The sequence below is a fragment of the Mytilus galloprovincialis genome, chromosome 11, assembly GCF_965363235.1.
Source record: "Mytilus galloprovincialis chromosome 11, xbMytGall1.hap1.1, whole genome shotgun sequence".
In the NCBI taxonomy this organism is placed as follows: Eukaryota; Metazoa; Mollusca; class Bivalvia; order Mytilida; family Mytilidae; genus Mytilus; species Mytilus galloprovincialis.
In genome coordinates this window covers 62,383,446-62,410,019 of record NC_134848.1, presented here as the reverse complement: position 1 = coordinate 62,410,019, position 26,574 = coordinate 62,383,446, and the positions used below count along the sequence as shown (strand labels likewise).

At 33.2% G+C, this 26,574-nt stretch overlaps 1 protein-coding gene across 1 annotated transcript; it reads left to right on the top strand.

Annotated features, from left to right (window-relative positions):
• Positions 1-24,954, top strand: LOC143052574 (neuroglian-like). Its single transcript, XM_076225634.1, has 16 exons — positions 1-67; positions 1,279-1,326; positions 3,030-3,106; positions 4,400-4,468; positions 6,109-6,205; positions 7,974-8,146; positions 8,908-9,052; positions 10,087-10,205; positions 10,972-11,113; positions 13,996-14,165; positions 14,879-15,026; positions 16,039-16,181; positions 17,070-17,196; positions 17,896-18,014; positions 21,682-21,850; positions 24,869-24,954. Exons 1-16 carry the CDS (start codon positions 61-63, stop codon positions 24,892-24,894), a joined length of 1,779 nt encoding a protein of 592 aa, XP_076081749.1. The 5' UTR covers positions 1-60; the 3' UTR covers positions 24,895-24,954.
• The last annotated feature ends 1,620 nt before the right edge of the window (positions 24,955-26,574 follow it).

Below are 26,574 nucleotides of genomic sequence, written 5' to 3'. Positions count from 1 at the left end.
TGTCCTTCTGAAATAGAAGGATACACACTTTTAACCTGTATTATAGATAACGAAATAAACATGCTAGGTAAGAAATCAAACCGTTTATTGATCTCAGTTTGAAAACTTACATTAAGTAGATGCATTATTGGTATATATAAATTTCTTTAATTTTATGCCCATAGTTTATCCTTTAAATGTATATGTCCAAATCACATTTTTAACTTAACTGTATCAAAACAGATCCGAATTTATATAAATTGTCAATCTCAAATACGAACCCATTCAATATTTGTTATAGATTTAAGTGACTGGATATTTATATAACTATGTTGCTGATGTATCTTAACGTTAACCATTTATCTAATAGACTAAGTATCTTTGTTTACACTATAGCATTTCTAATTTATTATGTAGCTGATATAAATAATAAGATCTTCGGTCCACGTTTAAAGATAAACGAAATGGTTTGAGTTCACGTGGACTTCTCGTTGTTACATGAAATAATGCAATGAATTAGCCCAAGTACATTACGACGTGAGAAGCAAAATGATTATGATTTTGGTAATTTTGTAAGACGATTGAATATACTGGCCTCAATTCATAAAAGATATGCCCATATCAAATTTTATTATAGTATTAAATTAATGATGAAGCATTTGATCATATAAAGTTTCTGTTGCAAAGAGAACTCTTCCTTAGAAGATACTTACATTTTGATATTAAAAAAAAAACAGTATAAAAAAAAAAAACAAAGAAAAGGAACATATTTTTGTAGTCTTTGTTAATATATAACTTTATTGTTGCAAAGTGAACTCTTCCTTAGGAGATACTTACATTTTGATATTAAAAAAAAAAACAGTATAAAAAAAAAAAAAAACAAAGTAAAGGAAAATATTTTTGTAGTCTTTGTTAATATATAACTTTATTGTTGCAAAGTGAACTCTTCCTTAGGAGATACTTACATTTTGATATTAAAAAAAACAGTATAAAAAAAAACAAAGCAAAATATTTTTGTAGTCTTTGTTAATATATAACTTTATTGTTGCAAAGTGAACTCTTCCTTAGGGGTTACTTACATTTTGGTATTAAAAAAAAAACAGTAACAAAAACAAAGCAAAGGAAAATATTTTTGTAGTTTTTATTAATATATATTTGTATCATCACTGTGATAAAAGTTTTGAAACTGATTAGTTTGTATCATAATGGTTTTAACGTGTTGATGTATGGAAACCGAACACACATGATTACAATATGAAGCATCTACAAAGTTTTAATTTTTTGAATCGTCTGTTTTAGTCTGGCTGATACTAACCGTGTTTTTATCATGTTTACTACCAGCAAACTGTAAGTAATGTGTAAGTTGATCATGAGCTGATCATATTAAGTAAATAGACTGTGTGTGAACGATATACATAAAAAAGCGAAGAATAACGTGTGAACTTTCAAACTCATAAGTCGAAAATAAACAAACAACACCATGGCTTAAAAAACACGAAAAAGAAAAAGAAAAACACACAAGAGTATGTAAAACGAAATATAGAAAACCCAAAGATTGGATAACGTGTTTTCCACCAAAAACTATTGGCGATATCTGAACTAAGCATTTTAAATGACGAAAAATGGCATATGAAGGTCATTATAAAAATCTTGATTGATAAACCGATGACAAAATGTAATGTCAAATCCCTCAATTTTTCCTTTACGGACGTGTATCAAAAAAAAATATATCAAATAACATTAAAGTTTTTTTTACATGCATGTTTTATTAAGGCAATCAAACCTGCAACAGGCCTTCATTAATAGGAGTTTACAAGGGCACGCCGCTAAAAACAAATAACGGGTCGGGAAAAATAACAATGCAGTCAAAAGTCTGTTGAGACTATTTGAATAGTCATCACATCAACCCACTATGTTATATAAAAAAGATAATCAATTTCATTATTTTTTCTAAACAGTTCAAGATACAAAAAAAAAAATCGCTCAAGGGATTTGCATATTTATATCCGATACTTCCTTCAATCAGTCACATCAACTGTTCCTTTGAAGAACGACATACCAAACACAAAATTATTATGAGTTCAAGACTCTGGAATAACTTTGTAAATATGGACTAACATTGAAATCAATTAGACGATACATTAACGAATTGACATCAAAAGCAATGAAATAAATAAAGTTTTGAATACTAGTGCAATCAGATAAAAAAAAAACACACATCAAGAGACTGCCCAAGCCTATAAAAACAAATTAAGTATATTTCTGCCGAGGAAGTTGATTTTACACAACCAATGAGGGTGTAAAATGAATTTGTTTACTTTCTTCGACACACAAACTTTTAATTTATAAAATCTGAATATCACGAAGTAGCTCAACATAAAAATTGTGATTTAGTTTTAATTTAAAATGAAATCAGTTCTTTCAAGTATTTGTTTTAAAAGCTGTTTAGCTTAATTAACTGTTTGCCAGTAATTGTTAGAACGTTTCAATTTTTACTAAAAAAAATGTTACAGTTTGATAGTAAAGACTTTAGTATAGATTTCGGACTCTCTATTGGTTAAAAATGTTACAGTTTGATATTAAAGACTTTAGTATAGATTTCGGACTCTATTTTGGTTATATTTATAAATTTACTGTTTAAAAAATATTGAATTTATTGAAACACTAAGGCTTTTCTACCTCAGGCATAGATTACCTTAGCTGTATTTGGCAAAACTTTTAGGAATTTTGGTCCTCAATGCTCTTCAGCTTCGTACTTAATTTGGCCATTTTAACTTTTTTGGAGTCGAGCGTCACTGATGAGTTTTTTGTAGACGAACCGCGCGTCTGGCGTATATATTAAATTTAGTCCTGGTATCTATGATGAGTTTATTTATATCAATATTATTTTGATTATAACTTATAAACTTATCATCGAGCATCATTCATGTGTCATTCAAAAAACATTATCAGTCGACTTGCGCATCTGGTGAAATGAAATGGTACCGTACAGTTTCAATTAACTTTATACTATATGTGTTGTCTATATTCTAAAATATAATATTTGCCAGCTTTGGAATGTTTACATTGCGAGGATGTAATTCATCCATCAGACTGTTCCACCTCAACAACGTGTAGTGAAGATGATGTAAGTTTTCCTAACTACTATTTATTCATGTGTTTACGTGGGTACCATTTTTTGGAAAACTTGCATATTCTTGGATATCAAATTTTATGTTTTTGACTAAGTTTGCATACATTCCTTCATATAATGTGTAATTCGTTGAACATCAAATTTGCGGTTCCCCTGTACCCACAAAATCCTCGAAAATGGAAATCCAGCGAATAATAATAAATCCACAATGAAAAAGGAGATGAAACACTTACACCCCCTAGGTGTTTTCTTTAACTTTGAGGTATATACATACTACTTGAACAACATGTTTTGTCTAGAATGTAAAATTTTACTTTAAAATATAGGAAATGAACAATATGTATACCTTCAATGTATATTCTATTACTTTGATGTCCATACATACTTCTTCAACCATGTGTAGTGTGAATACTGTAAGATTTACTAAATAATATAGAAGATGAAACAAGTGAACTCCATAGGTGTATTCTATATCTGTGATGTCCATAAACACTACCTCATTAACGTATAGTGTCGATGATGTCAGTCTGAATTCCACCAGACCTAACTACATGACATTTCCTAAACATCTATTAAGATTTTGAACATCAAATAAATTGCAATGTAGAATAGACGACAATTTTGGGGGAAATCGTTAGACACTGTAAAAAGGAACTTTAAGATTTAATAAAAACTCATAAAGGACTAGTACTAGCATTAGGTACGGAAGTTGCTTGACTTAGTTAAAGGAAATTCATCACCGAAATATGAAATAAAAAATGTAAGTAGGCCAAATAAATAATAATGTTATAGAGAATCACAAGCAGAAAATTTTCAAACCGTATGAGACAAGGCAATATTCGCGTTCGGAATATAAAACTCCAGTGTTTATATGTGTTCTTGTAGTTTTTAGGAATACTTAATGTAAAAGATTTCACGTCCATTACATAAAATTCCCACATAGTAGTTCCAACTACTCGACCAATTGTACACTGAAAACCAATATTTTCAGTAGCACTGGCATCGACCAAACTTGAAACTCATCATTTACATAAGAATAGACTACGCATATTGTAATATACGACTTATCCACGGCATTCAAATGAACCAATAGAAAGTATATCATCAACGATGTTGACAATTATAATAAAACAGAACATTTGATAGAACATTTAAAACAAAAAGAATAAACTCTTGAAATAGACAAAACCACACAAATCAGAAAGCCAAGTTCAGTATAAATGATCATATAAGATGATTATAACAAACTCATCACAAAGAAGGTTATATGATTTTTTATTCAAACAGATGTGTATGACACAAGAAATAAATATGGGTGGTGAAAGAAGATTCAAACTCAGCTGTCATTCAAAGAGGGTAAATACGTACAATTAATGATTTATACATTTGAAATATCCATTATACAAGGAAAGAGGTATGACTAAATAAGCTGTTACTCAAAGAGGAAAATATGTACAATTCGAGCTTTAAACATTTCAAATATTCATCACACAATGAAAGATGTACGATTAAGCTTCTTGAATTGCATATATAATTCGAAAGCTGATAGTAACTTTTATCAATCAACAGCTTTTACAATTGAGAGGTTTATCTAGCTATGAGACCAGATTTGTTTCACCATAAGTGAGAGGTTTAGCTAGTAATAAAACGAGGTAAAATACATCTTTTTCTACATAAGAAAATGCATATTTTCCCGGTTGAATGGTTTTACATAAGTAATTTTGGGACCCTTTATAGCTTGTTTTTCGGTGTGAGCCAAGGCTCCGTGTTGAAGGCCGTACATTGACCTATAATGGTTTACTTTTATAAATTGAAATTGGATAGAGAGTCGCCAATTAGCTCACACCACATCTTCCTATACCTATATATCAAGTCAGAAATATGACAATTGTTATCCATTCGTTTGATATGTTTGAACTTTTGCCATTTGATATAAGATACTTACCGTTTTGAGTTTTCCTTAGAGTTGAGTTTGTTTGTTATTTTACTTTTTATATAAAAAAAACCTTGCCATATCGTATTACATATTTGAAATCTGCACAACAAAGCTTCATTAGATGACAAATTAAAACTACTTTAAAGTCCGTTTTAGATTCTTTTTTTTTCTTTTCACATGCAGATATATATTCCCAGGGTAAAAGAGACATTAAAAAGATATCCTGTGTCATCATGATATGTAAAACGTAATTCATGTCAGTGAGACTAAATTTAGAAATAAAAAGATGTGGTATAATTGCAAATGAGACAAATCTTCACTAGAGACCTAATGACATGCAGGTCAACAACTATTTATCATCGTTCGGTCTTCAATAATGAGCCTAAACATACAGCAAAGTAAGCAATTAAAGACCCCGAACCCGAAATGACAAATATCAAATGATTCAAACGAGACAAATAACGGACTACTTTTTATCAAAACTAATAAACGGAAATATAAATATCATTTACAGCAACGAACGACAACAAATGTTATTTGATATACTGTAGTTAGATAACTTAAACAGGGATACAGTATGAATAGCGGGTTTCATGATAGATTTTTTTCTCCAAAACTCTAAAAGCTCATGCGTTTCCTTTGGTTTAATTATATTTGTTGCCCGAATTAAATTTGTTTAATCGATTTATGAATTTAAACAGCGGTGGACTATTGTTGCCTTTATTTATCCGCCAAACGATTTAAGCATGTTAAGGTAGTAGGTAAGAACCAGATGATAAATTCGTAAAGACCTCTTTGAAGACAAAAAATTTAGGGAAAGGAAATTCAAAGGCCAGATAGTGCTACAGTGTATATATATTCGCCTGAGAAGTTAGTCATTGTTGAAAATACCATAAGAAATAGTAAGACGATATTTGTGATTTGATAACGATTTTATTCTGCATTAAATCTCATGATTTTGTATTTTATTTAAGGAGGGACTAGCATTAAACCGACGAAATTTGATTTATAAAATGGAAAAAAGTATTTTTGTACTGACACAATTTGTTTCTATTTTCAGCAATGTAATGCTATCATGGGCAGTTCTGGATTAAGCGTTACATTCTGTATGGATTGCTGTGATTCAAATAAATGTAACAATCAACTATGTTCAGCGGGTGAGTCTGCGAGTTATGATAGTTATGAAAATTAGAAATGGTATGATTGCAAATTTAACAACTCGCCACAAGACACCAAATGACATGACTGTTAACCATTACATTTCACTGTACGGACTTAAACAATGGACAAAATCCTATACCGCATAGTGAGTTAAAAAAAGTCTTCGAAATGACAAAAGTATAACATTTCAAACGAGAAAAATAATGGGATAACATTAACATAAAAAAATGAACTTAAAACGTTTTCTCGTCTGAATTGTTTTACACCTGTCATGTCGGGCCTTTTATAGCTGAATATGCGTGATGGGCTTTGCTCACTGTTTAAAGCCGTACGGTGACTATAGTTGTTTATTTCTGTGTAATTTGGTCTCTTGTGGTGAGTTGTCGTATTGACAATCATACCACATCTTCTTGTTTATATAAAAACAAATGTTATTTTGTTAAGAGGCCAGATGAAGCACGCATTCTAGTGCATATTTCGCCTTGTGCTGAAGACACATTAGTGACCGTCGGATGTTTTGAGCTCTTTTATTGGCAAATGATTGGGTTTTCGTCTTTTTGACACATTCCCCATTTCCATTCTTATTTTCTATGATACAGCAAAACTAAATTACAGGATCCGGACATGGGACAGCAGTGTCTGTTCATAACAAGTATCTACATGAGCATCAACGTGCATTGTTTATTTAAAAAATAATTTATGGGGGCTTGAATATGACAAATATTTTACCCTGAGCGATAGTCGTTCCCAAAAATAAACGCACTATTAAATTGACGTAAAAGAACGGAGCAAACGGAATTATTGACATTAAGCTAGTTACAATGACGTATTCGGATAGTTTTGGATGAATTTAAATGATAATTTTACTTATATGTCTTATATGTATAAAAAAAATGACTTTTACCACATTTTAGCATCGTTTGTTAACGTTTCCTTGTTGCGATGATTTTCGGTTCCATAAGCGGGTATTTTCCCGTAAATTGCTTATATTCTTACGTCATCGTTCTATGACGTCGGTTACCTCATTCATATAAAAGCATATGACGTGGGAGTACGATCGGACCAGCCTTGGCAATATATTCATATTCTAGCACGGGTGTGTACTCAAAGCGTTTGAGGACGTCATGTTAGAATATTTATTAACAAAAAGACAGTCCCAAACACTACGTTAAGTTTTGAACAGATAGGTCATTGATTCATACACTTTTGAAGATCAATAATCGGGAATCGTATTTAAATATGCTTAATTATGACAAAAGCGTTTGAACTTATCTTAATTCCAAAATTGTACTATTAGAACAAGGCCGTATCTGTCGTAAGCTTATGATTCAATAACAATTTAACAAAACATATTTGTATGTTTTGAATTTGATTTATTGTAAGAAAACGTGTTGCTTTTTACACTTCATTTACTGTGATAACATTTCAACATCAATACAATACCAGAAATAGCAGAAAAAGAAAAATTTAATACAGTATGAACAAAATTGGAATTGTGTGTTCTTAGGACTCTTCAACTTTGGAAATTGTAGTTACAATGGTCTTCCAACTTATTGGTCCCTTTAAAGTGTTTTTACTTGAGCGTCGCTGGTGAGTTATTTTTAACGAATCACCCTTCTGTCGTACATAACTGTAATCCTTGTATCTTAAAAGAGTTTATTCGTACTTTTTTTTTTATTTTGGCGTCGCTGATGGGTATTTTGTAGACGTAACGCGTTAATATTGATATCTAGATATGACGTAAATTAAACTTTTTTAATGTAGCTCCAACAACCACAATGTTACCTACAACGACCACAATTAAACCAACACAACGTCCCTATATATCAACTGACCATTCCAGTATAACAACAAGATGGGGAACACGGTTGAAAATATTCTGTTATGGACATAATGTGGACCTAGTGCAAGTACAGATGCAAATTGGTTCACTACATGTAAGCATTTCTTAAGGAGGAAGACCTAGGTTAAGGGAAATAACTCTAAAATCATCAGTACGTTTGTGTCAACCATTTTCAAAGGTATATTCTAAGCTTCTAGGTTACATAGATTATTTTCAATCTGTTTCAAATAAATGCTTAAAATACATTGATGAACTTGACTTTTACAAACGCTTAACTGATTTAAAGAGTTATCTCCCTGTACCAAGGTCTACCCCCTTGATATAGGTACAAGTTTAAGTCAGCCTTCATATGCCTTTCTATATCATTATTGTTAAATCAAATATTTCAAAATGGAGTTTCATAACATATCAATATTGTTCGCATATTTTTTTTGTTTAACTTTTACTCTTCTGATTTATATTTTCACTTTTGGATACCGGATTTTTCAATTTAACAATGCTCAAAACACATCAAAGAATACTACGGACTGAGCAACACGAACTCAAACAAAAAAGTGGGGTAATCTTAGGTGCTCCGGCAGGGTAAGCAGATCCTGCTCAACATATGGCACCCGTCGTGTTCCTCATGTTATAACAAACCCGGTAAATAGTCTAATAACTTTCACCATGTAATTATATCAACTCGCATCCAACTGGTTAGAGAAATTTCAAATTAAATTACTTAAAAAAATATATTTGTTTTAAATGTATATGGGAAAAGAAAACAAGAAACAAAATCATATGTATTTAAACATTGAATTAATGTTATATTCTGTTTTTTAGAGTAAGTTTTTTTTAATGATTTACATGTTTCAGGGTCATAAAATAGCAATACCCACAACTAATTCGCCGACGCCACATGTCTTTATAACACCACAGAGTGATATGTACATTATTTGCACAGGATACATACACCTAAAAGCTGTTACAACAACAAATATAGCAATAACTGTAACCGGTGGTAAATATATACTAGTATAAACATATTCGAGTTTATTAAGAATAATCCATTACAGCCACGATGGTGTTTTAAGTAAGTTAAGAGTATATTTAATATATGCAGAATGGCATTTTTCTTTCTCTTGATTCACAAATCAAATCTTTGCATTCAAATGATATAATTACTACCCAGATGCACAAAAACAAATAACGGTTTCAAAGTGAAATATCGATGTCAAAGCGAGAAATCGATATCAGATTAAAAAAATCGATATCAGACTAAAAAATCGATTTCAAAATGATATAACGGTATCACAATTTAATATCGATACTATTACCAACAGATATAGCAGATATGAAAAAAAACCGGGAAATGTATCAATACTCCTATTGGATGCTTTGGGATTTTGGAAGAAAAATGAAAAAAGATAGATAGTACAACATACGTCTTCATTGTTTTCAATTGAGTTTACAAAGATTGTTATTCAATTTATATTAAATCATTATATTCTATTCGGAAACAACTCGATTTATGGAACTTAAAATTGTTTTTATTTGGTTGTATAAAATTGAGAACGGAAATTGGGAATGTGATAAAGCGACAACAACCCGACCATAGCGCAGACAATCAATGAAGCGAAAAACTCCCGCACCCGGAGGCGTTCCCCAGCGGGCCCCTAAACAAATATATATACTAGTTCAGTGATAATGAACGCCGTACTTAACGTCTAATTGTACACAAGAAACCAAAATTAAAAATAATACAATACTAACAAAGGCTAGAGGCTCCTGACTTGGGACAGGCACAAAAATGCATATTTTCATGTTAAATATCAGCTGCTTGGCACAATATAATTCAATTTTGAACTAACATGCTAACTCAACAAAAAAACATCAATAGTGCATGTAAAAATTCCTTTTAAAAACTAGCCGCCATAATAAAAATAATTTCCTCTCATTATTTATATCTGAACCTTTCTTCGTGATCAATTTCTGACTTTAAGCTAAATACGACTATACTGACTTACTAGTGTCTTTTTCTTTCTTGCTTTTCAGATAAACCACATTTCGCTCATGCAAGACAGGTGATATCCCTGCACGAAGGAGAAGATCACGCACTAATATGTTCACCCCAAGGATTCCCTACACCTGTAGTTACGTGGCATTATGCACGGGTTATTATCATATTACACACGTAATTGTATATTGCTCTAATATTAATGTCTAAACTAATAAAACGGTATATTATTAAAAAGTATAATCACAAAAATACTTAACTCCGAAGAAAATTAAAAACGGAACGTCCATAATTAAATGGCAAAATCAAAAGATCAAACTCATAAAACGAATGGGCAAGAACTGTCATATTTCTAACTTGCAACAGGCATTGTCTTTATTGATGATGAATTAAACCTGGTTTGATAGCAAGCTGAACCATGCACTTGTTTGTCAGTCGCATAAAATTCCATTAAATTGAAAACGATGTGTATTAACAGATTGTATTTTCGTGGCATCGGGCGTCCTGCTCATGGCAGGTAAAATTTTATGCTTAATTGCATTCGGTATAGTAGATAATTTAATCCTTATTAAAAGATATTCGTTGTTTTCTGTCAAAGTGGCACTAAAGATATTCTAATACATTTGTCCGAATCAAAATGTCATTCGGAAATATTTTAGTGACATGACATAAACTTATAATTAGTACACTTTGGTGTGTAGCTTATTTCTTGGCAACAATAGTCAATCAAATTAACGGTATACTTATTAGACAGGAGTACAATTATAATACTATGAGATGCAAAACATGTTTCAATTATAATGTATTTAGTCAAATACCGTTAATTGAATAGATTAAACATTTGTATCCCTTTAGATATTGTGTTCGATAGAAACAAACTAGATATTTTGTTAGATATACACACATTCCTGATTTCGTTACAGCTCGCGGGACATATGCGTACTATCGGACACAACTTGCAAATTTATAAAATGAATAGCAAAATGGCGGGAAAATACACATGTACGGCTCATAATTACTTTGGGTCGACGTCAACCGAGTATATCATTCAGTATATTCCTCCAGGTGAGAACATTATAATGATTATAAGTTAATGTTATGTTAAAACCAGTGGAATCATTTTAAAAAACTCATCATAGATACAAGGATTACAATTTTATATTTACGCCAGGCGCGCGTTTCGTCTACTAAAGACTCATCACTGACGATCGAATCAATAAATGTTTAAAAAGCCAAATAAAGGAGAAGTTGCAGAGAATTCGAATTGAGGACCAAAAATTCCTAAATGTTTTGCCAAATAAAGCTACGGTAATCTATTCCTGAGGTAGAACAGCCTTAGTATTTTAAAAATTCAAAGATTTGTTAACGGTTAATTTATATTTATAAACATATCAATGATAACTCTAGTCAACACAGAAGTGTTGACTACTGGGCTTGTGATACTCTCGGGGAAATAAATATCCACCAGCAGTGGCATCGACCAAGTGGTTGTAAATAAACTCATCATAGATACCAGTATTTAAATTTTATATTTACGTCAGAAGCGCTTTTTGTCTACTAAAGACTCATCAGTGACGCTCAAATCAAAAATGTTTTAAAAGGCCAAGTAAAGTATGAAGTTGAAGAGTACACATTATAGCTGTTGATGTGACAATGTATCATCATGAACAGATCAAACTCAAAGTACAACGTATATGATGCACTAAAGAAATCGTTCGTTTATGTCTACCATTTTTTTTTTCATTTCAGTGTGTATCATTTAATGAGCCTCATAATACCATTATATTCTGTTGTTTGGTTCATGTCAAATATAATAAAGAAAAAATATTTTGCAATGAAACATACGACAATCTATATATACAAAATATATGACAATTTTGGAAAATAAATATATTACTATGCGTTTACTTTTCTGCATTGGCTACAGGTATAGGGGAGGGTTGAGATCTCACAAACATGTTTAACCCCGTCGTATTTTTGCGCCTGTCCCAAGTCAGGAGCCTCTGGCCTTTGTTAGTCTTGTATTATTTTAACTTTAAGTTTCTTGTGTACAATTTGGAGTTTAGTATGGCGTTCATTATCACTGAAATAGTATATATTTGTTTAGGGGCCAGCTGAAGGACTCCTCCGGGTGCGGGAATTTCTCGTTGCATTGAAGACCTGTTGGTGACCTTCTGCTGTTGTCTGTTCTATGGTCAGGTTGTTGTCTCTATGGCACATTCCCCATTTCAATTCTCAATTTTAATTTTTCGAACGAGCATACTGTTGACGGCAAGTACTTGCGCCTAATGTTAAAAATAAGACTCTTTTTTTATTAATGGAGGTTAGAATCATATTCAAAATTTTAACAAGCGATTACGAACAATTCGTTGAAATTGAATGACTGACTGCAATCTAGATGCTGATGTGTTTTTGGATGTCGAACAAAGCAATATTTATACTGTTTATGTACACGGACTCAGATTAAACATGCTAATTAAATATCTTTAAAACCACATAAAACAATACCCACTACCTTAATTATCTCATACTAATAGGCTTGGAAACACTATCGTTTGTAAATGCCTTTGTGTCTATCTGATGAGTAAAACCCTTTTCAAATGACCTTTATAGTTTGGTTTAATCTTATACTGTAACTTGTACTTCTAAATGGGTTAAATCCTTGGAAATGTGTAATGCTAAGTAGCCCAGTAGCCAATACTCCGGTACTGGCATGAATATATGGAGTTTTTGTGTTATTAAATTTGCTGTTACACAATGTTCAAAACTATTATAAATTAAGGAATGTATCTCCCTCATGCAAAACTCTGATTCCTTTCACGGATTTGGCTATACTTTTTGGAACTTTTGGATTATAGCTCTACATCTTTTATATAAGCTTTGGATTTTACATATTTTGGTCACGAGCATCACTGAAGAGACATGTTTTGTCGAAATGCGCATCTGGTGCAGAAAAATTGGTACCGTTAATTGTATTAAAGAACAACAAAATCAAGGAAAATACAAAAGAAATCAAAACAAAAGTAATTCGACAGTTATTTTAATCGCTTGATGTTTTTACTTTCCATTTTGAATTTCTTCGGAGTTTGGTATTGGTATTTTTTGTCAGTTTACCATTAACACATGATTAATGCACCCCATTTCTCTTCTGTTTAAGGAATAATTGACTGGGGCTTGAATTTATCGTGACTTTACCACGGGTTAACCCTTTGTGTAAAGTATGGGTACATGAGTAAAAGCTAGGGGTCAAACATCAGCATAACGAGCCAATCCGTTGTAAAACAAATACATTTTCCCGTATAATCATTTCATTATTACGTAATCGTTCAGTGACGTCGTTTACACCATTTGAAATGAAAGTAAATCATTCTGATGTGGGGAAACAGGTAAAATAAGTCATGAAGTTTTCTATTAGCTGACCTATGAATATATTTGAATTATACCACGGGTGTATACTCGAAACATAAGAAAAACGTCATATTAGAATCAAAAGTTCCAATACAAGCACAATTGCTTCACTACTTATTATTGTAAAGTTCTGAACTCGAACTACTTCTTTTGCATCCCTACAAAATATTGGTGTCAAACTACATAATACCAAAATGTCTTTTCACGATAATAAGTACCGTTTTCGCTAGCACTTTGCAAGCAACGGTGGGATGTTTCAAGGATGATTTCATGGGAAGATAGAGAAAGATTAAAGAGGGGCAAAAGATACCAGAGAAACAGTCAAACTCATAAATCAAAAATAAACTGACAACCCCATGGCTAAAAATGAAAAAAAAAAACAAACAAAAAACAGACACATAATAGTACAAAAGAAACAACACAGAAATCTCAAGATTAAGCAACACGAACCGAAGCAAAAACTGGGGATGATCTCAGGTACTCCGGCATATTCCACAATGTGTCTATTGGTATTGATTCTATTTTATGTATGCTTACAGAAACTACAACAGCTTCTGCGACCACTCTTGCAACAACAACAGTCTTTATGATTCCACCCCTGATCACCCTCCAACAGAAGTTAGTCATACCAGAAGGAAAGTCATCATCAGTTGTAGCCTGTCAAGTACAAGGCTTTCCCACGCCTACTGTAACCTGGGACACTTTCGATGTATGTACTGTAAACTCTATTAACGTAAATTTATTATTGTGATTGTGTAACAATGGGCACTTATCTAATATTAATTACAGAATAAATAATCGAACTATTCTAATAGAAAAAAACAACATTCAACGAGTGACCTAACAACACGTTAATGAACACAAAATTTTGAATTTTTTGAAATAATAAGGCTTTTCAACTTCAGGCATAGATTACCTTAGCTGTATTTGGCAACACTTAGGAATTTTGGATCTCAATGCTCTTCAACTTTGTACTTTATTTTGCTTTTTTAACTTTTTTTTTGGTAGACGAAACGCGCGTCTGACGTATATACAAATTTAGTCCTGGTATCTATGATGAGTTTATTTAATTAAGGAATGCTTTGATACGACATTATTCACGTCTTGACAAATACTATTATTGTACGACGTCAGTGAGTTATAATCGATTTTGATTTCACTGTGAAATCAGGGTAATTCATTTCAAGCAATGTAATATTGTTTGTCATTCCTACTTATCTATGCTGTTATTAAAGTTTGTATCCCTTTTAAATTTCGTAATAATAATAAAAATGAACTAAAACTAAAAGGCTCAACTTTGAAAAAGAAGACAGTGACCAATAGTTGTTTATTTCTGGGTCATTTGATATCTTGTGGAGAGTTGTCTCATTGGCAATCATACCACATCTTCTTTTTTTATATATAATTTACGTTTCGTTGTAGCACAAGTTTCCATCCAATGTCCAAATTCATGGTCCGTATCTAATAATTCATAACGCTGGTGTATACGATAGTAACACTTATTTCTGCAAGGCAACGAATCCTGCTGGAACTGATATCAAATTTGTTCACGTCATAGTAAACCATACAGGTAAAAACTTTACCATATCTACACTATACCTCAGTGAAATGTAAAGTTACAAAAACATTTTTCTACCCCTTTCACCAGGATTGCTACTGACTTGTTAATTATTTGACCCTTTTTGACGCCAATGAAGGAACTGAACAAAGTTGTCTAGTCACACCGATGGACGTTCGAAAAGCTTCAAATACAATACAGTTATCTCTATTCTAATATGTGAGTTTTTTTGGCTAATTATTGTAGACATTACATGTCAATACATTCAGCAATTCAAAATATCGGCTTCCTTAGTTACAGACAAGGAGATAGAGAATTTTACGCTAACTGTCATCCAATCAGAACCATTGATACAAAATAATTGCATTAGAATATCTCTTGTATGTGCGTACCGACATCTCCCCAATATTGTTAAGTACAGCTTTGTCGCCGAAGCTTTGCCTAAATAACGTTTTTAATCTCTAATCTGGGAAGATACATATGGTTTCACACAAATTATTTGAAGGATCGGTTTGAATTCTTACTCTTCTGGTAAATTGTCATTTTACATGCGTCAACTTAAAGATATGTCGTCGAAAGAGACGTTATAAATATTACATTAACAAAGTAAACAAAACAGACCTTGGCACGAGTTGTGATGCCAGTAAAATTAAATTCCTGTCAGGTTTCAGTAAGATTAGAGAATTATTACAAATTACAACCACAAATAACTTTTGAAAGGTACAATTAACTTTTCGTTGCTATACATATCCATGCTCATTAAATATACAAGTACATGTATTTGAATTTAACATGTTAAATATTATTGTAAAAACTACCACTTAAAAACATGCTGTTAAGACATTTGTGCGTAAACGGATCCCTTCTGCCTTTATTTTTTGACTGTCGTTTTGGTGGCATCAGACAACCTTGCATTTTTATTGAAACATTAACCCCTTACATGTTTATTTATTGCAAATTTATCAATAACTCATTGACGTTTAGATTAAGCATCTCTCATCAACATGACATTACTGATTTGTAGTAAAACCAACTACATTGCGTCCACATATACCTCCAGTGATCAGTTCAACACAAATAGTCGAAGTTAGATATGGATCATCTGTTACATTGAACTGCAATGCAACCGGATATCCGGAGCCACAAATAACGTGGCACGCACATCACGTATGTAAAATATATGTTTACATGTATATGTTCTGGTCTCACTTAACTCTCTAAAACAGCGCAAAAAATGATTTCCAAAGCTGTCGTGAATAAACCCTGCATGTGTTTCATTAATATTCCCAAAAGAAATTATCAGTCTGTGCATCTTTCTATAAAGTGTACTCCCTAAACTTAATACATTATATATTCACACCAAAAATATTCCTTAATAACATCTGCGTATGAGATGAGGGTTGAGTGCCTGGTTTATTTCTGTTAAAGTATGTCTTTTAAACTTTTTACCATAAAACAGTTTTTTTCATAATAGAGTTTCTTTCAAATTGATCACAATGATTTTTTAATTTTATGTTTTTCTATTTCTTTACTTTTTGCGACAAAACAAAATATCGTAATACAACATTGTACAAGTTAAATGTAGAGTAAAAATACAGAATATAGATGAGAACAAGTGAATACATGTATTATAGGACTAAACAAATGAACATAACAGTTTAATATTTAATGCTTGAATAAAAATAAGAAGATTTGGTATGATTGACAAACATGACAGACATGAACCAAGGTTAATCCCTTAACTACAGGCTCTTGACTTGGGACAAGCACATAACGATTTTAAACATGTTGGCAGCACTCAACCTTACCATAATCAAGTACAGTGATGCAACAATACAATATATAAGAAAGAACTTTGAAAATCATTTGAAAAATAATTATGTCATCTGATCGATTCGAAGCAAAAAAGTATCAAACAAAACCATAGCACGGACGTGGCCGGGTATTTATCCACCCCACATTACTACAACAAATAAAACACTCATTATAGATATGAGAGTACTAGCAGTCTAATGTAATTTTAATTGTTTTATAACAAATTTACCATGTTTACAGAAAACAATTCATCAAAAAACTCTTCAGATTTCAAACGCCACTTTTGATGATAATGCGTTGTATTTGTGTATTGCCATTAATGATGCTGGACAAACCCAAGCAAACACAGTGGTATCTGTAACAGGAGGTGAGGGTTCCTAACTTTTTCATGGGAATCTGGGTGGGGTTTACAGATGTGACAATAATGGGCAAAACAAATAAAGAGGTTAATAAAATGGACAAATAAAATAAAGGCTAGAAAATAGTGGGATGCTGAAATATAAATAATAGATGATATAGAACCTCAAATATAAAGAACAGAAAGAAATGGTCTCAAATATCAAAGGATTAAATAAATGAAGGACCCTTTTTACACTGCAAATATGTTAAGCTCTATTAATTAAAAATTAAGTTAACTGATTATGCGGAATAGGCGTTCTCCATTATTAAAGGACGTACGGTGACCTATAATTGTTAATTCCTGCGTAATTTGTTTTGGGTAAGATTTCTCATTGGCAATGATGTCACATCTGCTTTTTATTAGTGAAAGAAAAATAGTTTGGGATGAAGAAATCAAACTGATGAATAGGTTAATCTGGTTCAATAATATCAAGAGATATATTGTAACAGGATTTCTCATTAATTTATTAATTGTTATGCATTTAAGAATTGAATTCTTCCTTTTTTAATTTTATTGAGGTGTAACGAATGTTAATTTCAGAAGGACGCAAGGTTGCTGTTAGCCAATCAAAACAACGTATCCTAAAAAAATATATATGCAATGTAATTATTAGACAGTAGCCTGAACAAAACATATGTAATACAGTATCTTATTGCTAACCTTTAGATGCACCACAGATCACTGTTCCACCTTCATCTGCAGTTAAACATTCAGGAGAAATACAAAGCTTCCTGTGTGAAGCTACTGGAAATCCTCAGCCAACCATTACCTGGTCTTACACCTCAGTAAGTAAACAAACTATGTATGTAAGGACGGCTCCTAGAAATCCTCAGCCAACCATTAGCTGGTCTTACACCTCAGTAAGTAAACAAACTATGTATTTAAGGAAGTCTACTGGAAATCCCAAACCAACAATTACCTGGTCTAACACCTCAGTAAGTAAAACTATGTATGTAAGGACGGCTACTGGAAATTCCCAGCCAACCATTACCTGGTCTTACACCTCAGTAGGTAAAACTATGTATGTAAGGACGGCTACTAGAAATCCTCAGCAGACCATTACCTGGTCTTGCACCTCAGTAAGTAAACAAACTATGCATGTAAGGACGGCTACTACAAATCCTCAGCCAACCCTTACCTGGTCTTCCACCTTAGTAAGTAAACAAACTATGTATACAAGGACGGCTACTGGAAATCCTCAGTCAACCATTACCTAGTCTTACACCTCAGTAGGTAAACAAACTATGTATGTTAGAACGACTACTAGAAATCCTAAGCCAAGCATTACCTGGTCTTAAACATCAGTAAGTAAACAAACTATGTATGTAAGGAATTCTACTGGAATTCCCCAACCAACCATTACCTGGTCTTACACCTCAGTAAGTAAACTATGTATGTAAGGACGGCTACTAGAAATCCTCAGCAGACCATTACCTGGTCTTACACCTCAGTAAGTAAACAAACTATGTATGTAAGGATGGCTACTAGAAATCCTCAGCCAGCCATGACCTGGTCTTACACCTCAGTAAGTAAACAAACTATGTATACAAGGACGGCTACTTTAAATCTTCAGCCGACCATTACCCGGTCTTACACCTCAGTAAGTAAAAATATGTATGTAAGGACGGCTACTAGAAATCCTCAGCCGACCATTACCTGGTCTTACACCTCAGTAAGTAAACAAACTATGTATGTAAGGATGGCTACTAGAAATCCTCAGCCAGCCATGACCTGGTCTAACACCTCAGTAAGTAAACATACTATGTATACAAGGACGGCTACTTTAAATCTTTAGCCGACCATAACCTGGTCTTACGCCTCGGTAAGTAAAACTATGTATGTAAGGACGGCTCCTGGAAACTCCCAGCCAACCATAATGTGGTCTTACACCTCAGTAAGTTAAAATATGTATGTAAGGACGGCTACTAGAAATACTCAGCCGACCATTACCTGGTCTTACACCTCAGTAAGTAAACAAACTATGTATGTACGGACGGCTGATAGAAATTCCCAGCCAACCATTACCTGGTCTTACACCTCAGTCAGTAAACAAACTATGTATGTAAGGACGGCTACTAGAAATCCTCAGCCAGCCATGACCTGGTCTTACACCTCAGTAAGTAAACATACTATGTATGCAAGGACGGCTACTTCAAATCATCAGCCAACCATTACCTGGTCTTACACCTCAGTAAGTAAAACTATGTATGTAAGGACGGCTCCTGGAAATTCCCAGCCAACCATTACCTGGTCTTAAACATCAGTAAGTAAACAAACTATGTATGTAAGGACGGCTACTAGAAATCCGCAGCCGACCATTACCTGGTCTTACACCTCAGTAAGTAAACAAACTATGTATGTAAGGACGGCTACTAGAAATCCTCAACCGACCATTACCTGGTCTTACACCTAAGTATGTAAACAAACTATGCATGTAAGGACGGCTACTAGAAATCCGCAGCCGACCATTACCTGGTCTTACACCTCAGTAAGTAAAACAAACTATGTATGTAAGGACGGCTACTGGACATCTTCAACCAACCATTACCTGGTCTTACACCTCAGTAAGTAAACCTATGTATGTAAGGACGGCTACTAGAAATCCTCAACCAACCATTACCTGGTCTTACACCTCAGTAAGTAAACCTATGTATGTAAGGACGGCTACTAGAAATCCGCAGCCGACCATTACCTGGTCTTACACCTCAGTAAGTAAACCTATGTATGTAAGGAAGGCTACTGGAAATCCCCAACCAACCATTGCCTGGTCTTAAACCCCAGTAAGTAAAAACAAAGTACTGAAATACTGAACATCGGATGACCACAAGTTCTTGTGGATGGTCAAAAGCACTTGTCGCGGAAAAAAAAATTCACATATCTCTTTACCTGAAACTGAGATTAATGAGTGTGGTAATCGGTTATTTTCAGGCAAAGTGTTTTACCAATTTTTTTTCACGTGCAGCCGTGAAAAAGGTTGGTTATTCACAGTGTTTCAAGAAGTCGGTAAAAAGATCAACGTGCAAGACATTTTTAATTGTTCGTTCATTGTGAAATGGCAACTTTATTTCGCGTTCTTCAGTGCACTATCACTATTACGCCCCTCATTAATGTACAGAGGGAGAAAAATCTGAGACAACTTCGTGTTTGGATGACGAATAAATGACAGGAAATTCAACTTTCCCGTACTAATTATTATGTTGTAGTGATACAAATCAATATACACTGATTTGTTGTTATATATTATATTAAAATAACAGTTACGTGTATATATGATTTCTATCCATTTGTATATTATTCTATTCTTATATTCTTCTTATAATAGTGCAATGCAAGTGCATGGCGGACACTTTTTCTGTTGTTTTTTTTTGTAAAAGTTTGGATACGAGTAACCATTCATATTTTCCCGCAAATTATATATATATTCGAACCGGAAGTCGGCTTACGACATTGATATATAGTGTCAGGTTCCCAGACTATCGGTACGTGTGCATTGATATAATCAATGATTTTTTTACTTATATATATCTATATACTACAATATATATATATACATTTTGATATTATTAATTAACAAAAATATTTTTATCAGTATTCATTGAAGAGATATATTTATATCAAACGATAAGGAATTTATTTTGCACTTGTTTATGTGCGTGTATTTGTCATGTTTATAGATCGGTTAAAATCCCAAAACTAATTTTCAGGTATTATCACCTGAGGTATTATCACCTGAGGTATTATCACCTGAGTAGACAGTGCTTCAGTACTGTCATTATTTTTAAAATAATTTTGATAAATCAGAATTTGTTGATAAATAAAGAAATTATTTATAAACTTAAATGACAACTTTCTCATCCTAATTTAATTTTTCTCTGTCTTCTATTCTTTCCGTGTGTCTTTTTTCGGTAATACAGCTTCTAACATTTATACATATTGACCATACCTAGCTTAATTTTTTTTTAAGTATAAGCGTTTTCGGTGAAGGTCACCAAAAAAAGCTCTTTGGGTGCAATCATTTTAATAAATGTACCTAAGAAAATGTCTGTACCAAATATAAAAAAGAAGATGTGGTATGATTGCCAATGAGACAACTGTCCACAAGAGACCAAAATGACACAGACATTAACAACTGTAGGTCACCGTACGGCCTTCAACAATGAGCATAGCCCATACTGCATAGTCAGCTATAAAGGGCCCCGATATGACAATGTAAAACAATTCAAACGAGAAAACTAACGGCCTTATTTTTTTATAGGAAAAAATGAACGAAAAACAAATATGTATCACATAAACAAAGTCAGGAATATGACAATTGTTTTCGAATCGTTTGATGTGTTTTAGCTTTTGATATGCCATTTGATTTATAGGTACTTTCCGTTTTGAATTTTCCTCGGAGTTCAGTATTTTTAGGATTATACTTGTTTTCACAAACAAAATATTTTCTTTTTCAAGTATCTGCATACTAGTAGCCGTGATAGCCACACCATGCCGTCTCACGTGACCAGCTCAGATGGCGGGAGAATTCAGCTTACTCACATCCGTGATTCTGGAATACTTAAATGTACAGCTACAAATCCTTATGGAACAGTATCGGCTCATGCAAATATATTAATGTCTAATAGTAAGTGGATAACTTATTTTCTTATCCCAAGATATTATAACCTTAAAATTGAGAAAGGAAATAGGGAATGTGTCAAAGAGACAACAAACCGACTATAGAACAGACAACAGTAGAAGGTCACCAATATGTCTTCAATGCAGCGAGAAACTCCCGCACCCGGAGGCGTCCTTTAGCTGGCCCCTAAACAAACATATATATATATTAGTTCAGTGATAGTGGACGTCATACTAAACTCCGAATTATACACAAGAAACTAAAATTAAAATTCATACAAGACTAACAAAGGCCAGAGGCTCCTGACTTGGGACAAGAGCAAAAATGCGGCGGGATTAGGGGACGACCATTTGATATTCTGGGGGGGGGGGGGGGGGGGGGGGCAGGAGGATTTTGAAAATAGATAACTTGGCCTTGATAATCACAAAAATAAATGGTTTGTTCTGTGGTAGTTTGAAAATAAATTACCTGACTTGCAATGTCTTGAAAATAAATAACTCAGCAGGTCTAATCGAAAGTATGAGATGGCACCAGATTCTTCATAAATTCATCTTTTTCCCCAAAAAAATCGGGAAACTCTTCCCAATTTTTTTAATAATAAAAGTATAAATATTATTTAAATATACTTGAAATGTCTGAAAATTGGTTTCATTTATCTTGAGGTATATATTGTCTCAGAAACCTTACCTCACTTTTATTCTATTACAGGGCCGTAACTACATTGAGGCAAATGCCTCGTGTAGGAAATTTCAAAACCAAATGATTGTCTCCATATCAAATTGTGTTCACAGCGAGTGCCTTGCAAGAAGCAAGTTCTGTTTTCCCTCAGACGTAGCCCTGATTTTTTGGGATCAATGTTTCTTATTTATTTGTCTTTTGTTCATTGATTGCCCTTCTGTATTCTGTTAGTGTTGCATTCCTTTTGTAATCTAGTAATTTTGTTATGAACTTGATCATGAGTTTAAAAAAACAGCAGCCACAGACTTAACTATGTGAATTACATTTTTGCTTTATCATGCACATTGGTCTTTTGATGTTGTCCTTAGAAACTTAAGTCTTACACTGAATTTATACATTGTGCTTTGAGACCAAAATATTGTCAAAAAATTATTAAAACAAAACTTGCATTTTCAGATTATAAAAGGGTCTTCGGAACACCCAGAAAGCATGATTTTGCATCATTTGTTCTATAGCTTCTTGGGCCTGCAGTGGCTCCAAAACCCTTCAAAAAAATTTTTGCCTCGCTCCGCTCGGCGAAATCTGTTTGCCAATCCTTTTAAAAGAGGCTAGTTACAACCAAACTTTAATAATATGTATGTATGCAATGCATGTATATGCAGTTGGGAATATAAAGAGATTCCTTTCTGCAGAGGATTATGATTAATTCTGATTAAATGGTACATAATGACTTTACTATACATGTATTAGTTATAATAAACAAATCATTTAAAAATTGTATGTTTTCGAATATCATAAATATAGTTGTGAAAATGAATAATCAGTCCCTTGCTTTAATGAAAATGAAAAATCTTGTTTCAATAGTGCAGAAAATGAATAATCTGTCCTCTTAGTTTACGAAAATAAATAACCGATCAAAAACAAATCCTCCTGGCCCCCCCAGAATATCAAATGGTCGTCCCCTTAGCCGTATTTGGCACAATTTTTTGGAATTTTGGGTCATAAATGCTCTTTAATTTTGTACTTGTTTAGCTTTCTAACCTTTTTTTTATCTGAGCGTCACTCATGAGTCTTATGAAGACGAAACGTGCGTCTGGCGTATTAAATTGTAAGCCTGGTACCTTTGGTAACTAATTACGTTAAGAAATTATTTAGAAACAAAGGCTCTAATTCCCGCAAGAAAAGTTAAAAATAAATCAGTATGGCTGTTTTTACTCCAGTGTTGGTCAGTTAGCTCCCTTTACTTAAAGAGTATCTTATACAGCATTGGTCCTCACAATTTACAGAGGGGCCTCGGTGGCCGAGTGGTCCAAGTAGTAACTACTGTAATCACTAGTCAGTCACCACTGAGGTTGTGAGTTCGAACCCCGCTCGTGCGGGTGCACTCGACACCAATATTAATAGACTAGGATTGTCAGTTTTCCTATCGAAGGTCGGTGGTTTTCTCCGGGCACTCCGGCTTCCTTCACCAATAAAAAACTGACCTCTACAAAATAGCCTAAATGCGGTGCTTAAAAGTGGCGTTAAAAAACCAAAAATCAAAATCAATTCACAATTTACGGTCTTAGTGATCCTGATAAATACAAGTTTAACATTTCGCAATATCAAATCAACGTTAATTTTGGTTTCATATTTTATGTTGTTTTTTTAAGTAGGGACGTCTGGTTTTTATTTAAAAGCAATTGCACACAATTCCTGTTTTGAATTATTATATCATCCCTACCAATTATACATAATTATCTTGCATAGGAACCTCCCCCTCATTCATATATATTTCCCAGCTATCAACCTTACAACTAACATCTTAATAAAATGTAAACGACATGAATTATTCACAATAACTATATAAAAAAATAAGTGCTTAGTTTTTTGACTGACTACTTACCATAAGATGACTATGCACGACCCATTGACATATATATTTCTACGCAGTGTTATATGTCCTCCTTGAAATTAAAACCATATTGATATATTTGGCATGTAAAAGAGTGACCCATATCAGCGGCACGTTTTGAGATACCTTTATAAAGAAAGAAAATAATCCCCAAACATACAAATTTAAAATTATTTACCCTTATCAATTTAAAATTATCAATTAATCGAAACCAACTGCCTGAGCCTATTTATCAATATGAATTTATGTAAATGTAAATACTGGCTGCTGTTCTGTGTATACCATCCCCTCTTTCAAGTAAAATTAAACAACGATTATGTTTTATCATGGAATTTTATTCTTCCACAATTTTTTGTTTGTTAAAATTTTATTCCAATATAATTGCAAATATTAAATATTGGGTACAACCAACTGTATCTCAAAAATGAATTTTTTTTTTCGTCTTTTTACAGGGAACGATCTAGTCGTAGGACGATGAGATGGACTGATGATATAAAAATTGAAAGACATTCATGAAATGAATATGATGTTAAACACATGGTTTAGTGAATTCATTTATATTTCATAGAAATTGGGAGAGAGACAAAATCACAACCTCTCATTGCCACTATAGCCAATAATGTATGTTTGGGTTGCTCACCCACTTTTAAAATTAAGAATGGAAACAGGAAATGTGTAAAAGAGACAACAACCCGACCAAAGAGCAGCAATAAGCCCACGGCCCCCAATGAGTCTTTATATATATATATTTTAATGTGAAACTACCCCTTTACAATCTTTAACACATCGAGAATATCCCGCTCCCACCTTTTTCAATATCAAAGAACTATAAGCAATTGTCCAACCATTGTTTCTCTAAAGAGAACCAGATTCTTTGAAAAATGCCTGTACAAGTTTGGAATAATTCGTCACAACTCGGTCGATTCCGAACCTTCATTCGTCACAACTCGGTCAATTCCGTACCTTCATCTAGAGTAGTGGATTCACCCGATGATTGCCGATTGTTTAGGAATATGACGGTTGGTTTTCGTTAGTTCCGTTGGTTGATATGATCGAACGTTGATTGAGTCAGATTTATTGGACTTCTTTTTTTTTTAACTTGCGTTGGGTGTTAATTGTTTTGTTCATACTTTTTTTTATTTATTATAAACTTTCCTTATAAAAAGGAGCAGGGCAGCACTGAAATACACACAACTAGGTGAATTTGTTCCTATATATGTGACACAATACACATCAGTGTATAACCTGAAGTTAAGGACACGGGTTTTAGAATAGAATGGACATATATTCGTGACGCCTATAGCAATTTAGGGTAGGACAAAAAGACACAAAGTCCACTTTTACATATAATTCCAACAACAATAAAAAAAAAACCAATATAACAGATAGCAAATTACGACAACCACTGAATTAAAGTTCTGGCTGTGGGCATCTGTCAGGCAAAATCAAAACCTCAAACGAATGTTTAACAACAGTCATATGCCTGACTTGGTACAGGAATTTTCTTATGTAGAAAATGGTGGATTGCACCTGGTTATATAGCCAGCTGATCCTCTCACATGTATGACAGACGCACAGAATGCATTGTTCACTTGTGTTAATATGTCTTTTGATTGAGTTAAGCCGTTTGAATTTATATTTTATGGTGTGCCTTTCTATGTTGTGATGTAACACTATTGGTTCAGATACGAGTGAAGGTATGGTACCATTACAACGTTTAACACCGCTGCAATTGTTTACACCTGTCCAACGTCACGAATCGTCTTAGATATAATGAATGAATATTTGCTTTGTCCTAGGTTAGGGGGACAAATTGGCGCCATATAGCTAGTGCCTTTCTATGTTGTGATATAACACTATTGGTTCAGATACGAGTGAAGGTATGGTACCATTACAACGTTTAACACCGCTGTAATTGTTTACACCTGTCCTACGTCACGAATCGTCTTAGATATAATGAATGAATATTTGCTATGTCCCAGGTTGGGGGGGCAAATTGGCGCCATATAGCTAGTCTAACCCCGCCACATGCCTGTTAATGTTAGAAGCCTGTACTTTAGTGGTTGTCGGATGTTGCTGTGAAACATATTTGTTGTGTGTTCAATATTTTGTACATGAATTACGCTGTTTGTTTTCACGTTTGAATTGTTTTGCATAT